The sequence below is a fragment of the Carlito syrichta genome, unplaced genomic scaffold (genome assembly GCF_000164805.1).
Source record: "Carlito syrichta isolate Samal-C Ts95f unplaced genomic scaffold, Tarsius_syrichta-2.0.1 Scaffold311628, whole genome shotgun sequence".
In the NCBI taxonomy this organism is placed as follows: domain Eukaryota; kingdom Metazoa; phylum Chordata; class Mammalia; order Primates; family Tarsiidae; genus Carlito; species Carlito syrichta.
In genome coordinates this window covers 966,335-973,511 of record NW_007255724.1, presented here as the reverse complement: position 1 = coordinate 973,511, position 7,177 = coordinate 966,335, and the positions used below count along the sequence as shown (strand labels likewise).

The following is a 7,177-nucleotide window of genomic DNA, read 5'->3' as shown; positions in this document are numbered from 1 at the left end:
GATGAGGTCTCGCTGCCCAGGCGGGTCTCGAACCCGCGGGCTCAGGCAATCTACTCACCTCAGCCTCCCAAAGGCGCGGGATTACAGGCTGAGCCACCGAGCCCGGCTGAGAAACTTTTTTAAAGCACCTCAGGGAAGGGGCCGGCTTTCCTGCTCCACCAGGCGGCTCCGACTGCCTCCCTCTCGCTCGGATTGGTTCAGCATGAACTCGAAACTGGACCTGCGAGCCAATTCCAGCCTCCAGCGACTGCTGAGCGAGGCGCCCGTGGGGGGGAGACTCGGCCCGCCCGGGGCTGCGGGTGCAGGTGCAGGTCCCGGGAGTCGCCGCGCCGGGATGTGGAGTCTCCTGCGCGAGGCGGACTCCGCCGTGCTCTCCGGGCGCCGGCCGCGCTGGCTCTGCGCGGGGGCCCTGGCGCTGGCGGGCGGCCTCTTCGTCCTCGGCTTCCTCCTAGGTAGGGGCGATTAGCCCCGGGCTCGGTGGCAGAGTGGGGCCTGCCGCGGGTCCCGCAGGGGCGCGATTCGGGCGGGAGGGTTGCTGGGAGCGGTGCAGCAATAGGCAAGCGGCTCGTAGGAGTCACCCAGCTCCCCGCGGAGACCCGAGAGGACCTGAAACCCGGGAACGAGCCCCCGAGGAGGGCGGTGTCGGGACGCGCGGCGCAGCTCGGGAGCCGCGGCACAGGTGACTCGGGTGCCCGGGTGGCCCGGGAGCGTTCCACCTAGCGGCTCTCACTCCGGGCTTTTTGTTTCTGTTTTTTTAATTTTGAAATGTGGGGTATAATTCCGGATTAGGTATACAAAAGTTCATTATGCAGGTACCCTTTGGGGTTTTTATCTAGTCTTACACGGGCAGCTGCAGGCGGTTGCTGCAGGGGAGGTTTTCACATTCTGACTTTGGAGACCAAGAGGCACCTTTGGGGCTGGTGAATTACTGTCAGCGCTCCAGCAGGTCTCCAGCAGGTCTTTTGCTTTCTTTCCTGGGCACCGATTTGGTGACTTAACCCAACTTTCCGAGAAAGCTAGAACCGCACAGATGAGCTCATACTCTTACATTCCAATTCTGACTGTGCCAGAGGATTGCCTGAGCCCTTAGTGGCCTTGAACGAGTTACCGAGTCTCTTAGCCATAGCTCCCCTAGTTTTATGATGAGGACAATATTATCTGCAACTTCTTGGTAATAGTCCATGAAATCGCGTGTGAATATGACGTTTTTTGGTTTTGTTTTGGCATTTTATTAGTCTTGATGAGGAGATGCTCCTACTTGGATTTCAGTGCACAGGACTAGCCTAAGGTATCGCCAGGTAGTCCACCCTGATCCCATCCCTCGCTGGGATTTGGAAGTTTAGGACACGTACCAGCTGGGTTTACTCAAATTCAGTCTCTTCTATGAGAATGCAGTGTGAGCTTGGGGTTGTTAAGACTTTTGAGCCACACACACTGCGTCATGATTCACATGGGGTTATTCATAACCACGAGGGTTGTTGGGGGCTCAAATGAACTAAGAGCTGAATAAAGAAACATCTCAAATTGAGTTTTCATTTTCTCAACTGCAAAAAGGTCAATTAGAACTGGCAAGGTCAGCACTGGAAATTAAAGTCAAAGTCTTCATCTTTTAAAGGCATTTTAGTCTTTCTGATACTGTCAGCATCCCATCCTGGTATTCACTGCTCGGTGGCAGACACCAAATAGGGTCTTTACTCATGTCTTTTCTTCCCTAGAACGTAAGCATCTCTTCCACAGTGTGTCCATCCTGATCACACAATCTAGTGCAAGTTCTTTTATTCTATGCACAGGTGGACTCATTTCCCTTTATGTTAAATCATGGGTTTTAATATGCATGTTATAGGTAATTGCCTTTGTATGTATGTGATTAATACTTAATAAGCTCCATGAAAGCTGGCTGGGTGCTGATTTTGTGACACTTTCATTCCCAGATCCTGTAATTTCTCTAAAGATACTCCTAAATGTTGCTCTCTCTCTCTCAGATTAAAGACCCACTTCAGGGGCGAGTGACTACATAATCTGTCTCTCTATATCCTCTGGCTGCCTGTGGGTACACTGGATGTCTGGCAGAGATGATGGGTAAATTGTAGTCTCACAGTAGCTTTCTAAACTTGAATTTCTCAAGTCCACTTTAACTGGAAACACAAACTCAATACATTTCATTCTAGTTTCAGAACCAGAGCAAATTAGAAGTCTGAATTTCTTCCAACACTTTGATAAGTTCTGTGCTTGAAATATATTCATGTTTAATTCATTATGAACATGTATTAAATGCTTATCCTGAGTCAGCAGAGGAGCAGTCACTGAAGATAGAAGTATTATGGAGAAAGGAGATACATCTCCTTTTGCAAACGTTTTCAAAATAAATGTTTATTCCCTTGAAATATTAGTATTATAGTTAATTTTAGTGCTAATTCCTCATAAACTTTTTTTAAAAATATAGGCCAGGAGTGGTGGCTCAAGTCTGTCATCCCAGCATTTTGGGAGACCAAAGTGAGAAGACTGCCTGAGCTCAGGGATTCGAGACCAGCCTGGGCAACTTAGTGAGACCTTGTGGCAACAATAAATTAAAACATAAGCTAGGTGCACATGCCTGTAGTTCCAGCTACTTGGAAGGCTGAGGCCAACAGGTCAAGGTTGTGGTGGCCGTGAATGTGCCACTGCACTCCAGTCTGGGCGACAGAGTGAGACTCTAGCTAAATAAATAAATAAAACAGCAACACCTATCATTGAAGTTGGGTAGAAAATATGTTGCAATTGATTTATAATTTTAAAATCTGTTTGAATGTTTTTTTTCTAGTGGAAGTAGGCAAGAGAAATTAAATTTCAAAAATCTCACCTAATGCCAGAGATCATTGATAATTTGTGTTTTATCTATGATATATATACAACAATAAACAAAAAGTAAGTCATGTCTATAAACTCATATCTCATTCCTTTTTTTGGATGTATCTTTCAGGCTGGTTTATAAAATCCTCCAATGAAGCTACTGACATCATTCCACAGCATAGCATGAAGAAGGCTTTTTTGGATGAATTGAAAGCTGAGAACATCAAGAAGTTCTTATAGTAAGCATATACTTGAAAATGTGTGTGAACAATTAGTTGGAAAAATTTATCACTCTGTTTAGAAGTTTTGATCCCACATTTTATATATAGGAATTGTCTTATTTTGTTTTATTTATTGAAATTCTTGTATCAGGCCAGGTGCAGTGGCTCATACCTATAATCCCAGTACTTTGGGAGACTGAGGTGAGAGAGGATTGCTTGAGCTCGGGGGTTCAAGACCAGCCTGGGAAACTTGGTGAGACCTCATCTCTACAATAAATCAAAAAATTAGCCGGGCATGGTGGAGCATGCCTGCAGTTCCAGCTACTTGGAAGACTGAGACAGAAGGATCGCCTGAGCCCAGTAGGTTGAGGCTGCGGTGGCCGTGACCATACCACTGCACTCTAGCCTGGGTGACAGAGTGAGACTCCAACTGAAATTAATTAATTAATTAATTAACTATTGTATCACATTTCATCTGGGGAGGATTATACTCTCAGCTGAACTTTATCATTACAGAGGTTTTAGAGCAGGAGTTAGCAAACTTTTCCTAAGAAAAGACCAGTCTTTGTAGACCGGCTGATCTCTCGGTCCTGTCATAACTATTCAGCTCTGTTATTGTAACACATTGTTACAGAAAATATATAAGTAAGTGTGTCAGTTCTGATAAAGCTTTATTTATGAACACTGAAATTTGAATTGCATATAATTGATATGTCATAACATATCTATATCTATATCTATCTATCTATATATATATAGTTTAACTCACTTAAATTGTGAAAAAATTCTTAGCTTGTGAACTGTAAAAACTCAGGCAGTGGGCCAGATTTGACCAGTGGAACTTGGTTTGCTGACTCATGCTTTAGAGGGAGAAAGTGTATTTTAATTTTAAAAAAAAAGATTGTACTTTGGAGTCAGACAGAATTAAGTTTGAATTCCATCTTTGCCCATTAATAGTAAAGTAACTTTAGGTGAATACTTAACCTTCCTAAGCCCTCATTTCCATATCTGTAAAATGAAGATAATGACATTATTGTGATGTGGATGGGACTGAAGAACTTCTATTTGACTTGGTTTAAAAATCAGCTCTCTAATTCCTGAAATAGATCTCCAGTGTAGATAAATGAGAACATTTTAAAAGTATGTACAAAGCAACTAAAAATAAAATACTTGTATAGAAGTACTATATGTAATTGATAAAAACACTTAGGTTTTTTTTAAAAGCAAGAAGTCCGTTTTTTTACAAGTTGGCTTAGTACATGTATCCAAAAATAATTGAGGTCCCTCTAATGATTGAAGAATTCCTTGGTGAATACAAGCTGTAATTTTAAATAAAGACCATTGTATGTGTGTGTATATATATATGTGTGTGTGTGTGTGTGTGTGTGTGTGTGTGTGTGCATGTGTGTGTATATATGTAGGTATGTATATATGTGCATACACATAATCATACAAACATATTTTTATATTAATTACAATAGAATTTATAAACTTAAATAAAAACTGGGTAGGACATCTCTCAGGTCTTTGGAAGGGTCCATTTAAGTGAGAGACCCTGGAAACTTAAACTTCTGTATCTCTGTGGAAACCCTTGCTCTGCTTCTTTTACTGATTCCTCTACAATCATGTATATTCATTGTAATAAAAGTAGAGGTCTGACAAGATGTGGTTGTTACTCCTAGACAGAGCTGCTGCTCCTGCTTCCTTCTTCCTTTCTTAACTAGTGACATGGAGGGACTAACAAAGAAGAAGGAGTCCCTTTTTAAATTTCTCTTTCTGGACCCTCAAGCAAGATCTAAGCAGTCAACTTCTTGTTTATTCTCTGTGGCCCTAATGCAGCTCCCCTAACTGTTCAGAACTCAGGAATGCTCACTAGTAACACACAAAACAAAGAGATTAAGAGAACCCCTGCTCACTCCTCCAAGGATCATAGAATCTCCAGAAGCCTCTGGGTCTCTCCAGATTTCAAATTTGCCATTTTTCTATCGGAGAGCTTCCAATTAAAATATTTCTGACTGGGCACGGTGGCTCATACCTGTAACCCCAGCACTTTGAGAGGCAAAGGGTCTCCCAAAGATTGCTTGAGCTGAGGAGTTCAAGACAAGCCTGGACAACATAGTGAGAGCTTATCTCTAAAAAAAATAAAAATAAATTAAAGAAAAAAATTAGCCAGGCATGGTGGCACGTGCCTGTAGTCCCAGCTACTCAGGAGTTTGAGGTGAGAGGACTGTCTGAGCTCAGAAGTTTGAGGCTGCAGCGAGCGGTGATCCACTCCAGCCTGACACAGAGTGAGACTCTGACTCAAAGAAAAAAAATACATAAATACACTCATACACACACACACACACACACACACACACACACACACAAACGGGTCAGGGGCCTTTAAAGCCTTCTGTCTTATCCCCCTTTATAACTCTTTGTTCTACTCTTAAAGCTGCCCATTGCTTCTAAAGTGTCTGCCTCAATAAATAGGGGGATTGATGATTAGGAGCAGTGCAGTGTCTTCATTCTGCTTAGGGGTACAGCATTGCCTTGTATTTTCCCTTCTGTTTTTTTAACAGCTGATTAAATTTACAGATCTGTTCACCATTTTGCATCTCGCCAGGGGGACTTTTCTTCTCCACCCTCTTTTGAAAGATAAGATTGTTTTAGAAGAGTTTTAGACGTTTGTCTCAGAATTTGACTAGTCTTTATTTGAATACCAGCTCCGCATTTTACTAGCTGCCTTTAAGTCATCTAACACCATAAGACACTGACACATAATTTGTAGACAAGATGAAATGTATTACAACAGAAAAACCAATAACTCCCTTTTAGAATTGAGATAGTGCGACAATACTTGGAACATATTTCAACTAGCCCGACAGAGATATATGAACAGATTTTTACTATTTGAGAAAATTTGTAAATTATTATTCTTTCTGTTTTTCACAAAATTTGATATTTAGTAGGCTCAACAGATTACTTGTGACACACATCTTAAGCTATTAAAACAAAAAAAATTAAGAAGTGCTGTTCAATATTGATCTCACAAAGTAGTGAGAGGTATGATAGTCTCTCCATGAACGAATGAGAAATTCAAGACATGACTAGGATCATACATGAAGTTAGTGGCAATACTTGTAATATACTATTTGTATGATTTATGCTAATTAATGTATTTAGCATTTGAAATGGATTTTTTTTTCAAAATCCATTTTGGGGCCGGGTGCAGTGGCTCACACCTATAATCCTAACACTTTGGGAGGCCAAGGTGAGAGGATTGCCTGAGCCCACAGGTCAGAGACCAGCCTGGGCAACTTGGCAAGACCTCATCTCTACAATTAAAAAAAAAAAATTATCTGGGTATGGTGGCACATTCCTGTAGCTCCAGCTACATGGAAGGCTGAGGCAGAAGGATTACCTGAGCCCAGTAGGTCGAGGCTGTGGTGGCCATGAGCATGCCACTGCACTCCAGCCTGGGCCACGGAGTGAGACTCCAACTCAAAAAAACCCACAAAGTCTGTTTTATTCTAAATGGGTGGGTTTTAACCCTCATAATAGCACAGTGTTGTCTTTCAGTTTGAAGTAACAAAACTGTTACATGAAATTGCACTTATAGTAAAAAAGTCTGATAATGGTCCTCTCCCCATCTTTTTTGAGCAGATGCAAGATTCTCCATAGCAACTATTCTTGCATGTAGGGACAGAGTTACAGCTGGCACCTCAGAAGATCTGCATAGTCTGCATCCTACTGTAGTTATCTTGCAGTTTGTGATCTGTGTAATATAGAAGAAAATAGCAATACGTTAGCTATTTTATTGTTTTCTTTTTTTGTGCAGGTATACATTGATGAGGAATGTATAAAGATGCCCTAGCTGTCTCTTAAATTTGAGTTATTTTTATTACCATATTTTACAGATACACATCGGAAATCTTATTAAAGGTGTTATACCCATAAACATTTACCAAATCAGGATTTTATACTATGTTTATAAGCATAGGCCAGGCACGGTGGTTCATGCCTATAATACCAGCACTTTGGGAGGCTGAAGCAGGTGGATTGCTTGAGCCCAGGAGTTCGAGACCAGCCTGGGCAATATAGTGAAACCTCATTTCTGCAAAAAGTAAAAAAAAAAAAAAAAA

The 7,177-nt window shown here is 41.8% G+C and overlaps 1 protein-coding gene across 1 annotated transcript in view; it reads left to right on the top strand.

Annotated features, from left to right (window-relative positions):
• The first annotated feature begins 308 nt into the window (after nucleotides 1-308).
• The window catches only part of LOC103271409 (glutamate carboxypeptidase 2-like), a 71,601-nt gene continuing 64,732 nt past the window's right edge, over nucleotides 309-7,177 (top strand). Inside the window, 2 exon segments of the mRNA XM_021717970.1 lie at nucleotides 309-452; nucleotides 2,960-3,068. Of these exon segments, the coding sequence (XP_021573645.1) occupies nucleotides 335-452; nucleotides 2,960-3,068 (227 nt within the window). The 5' untranslated portion in view covers nucleotides 309-334.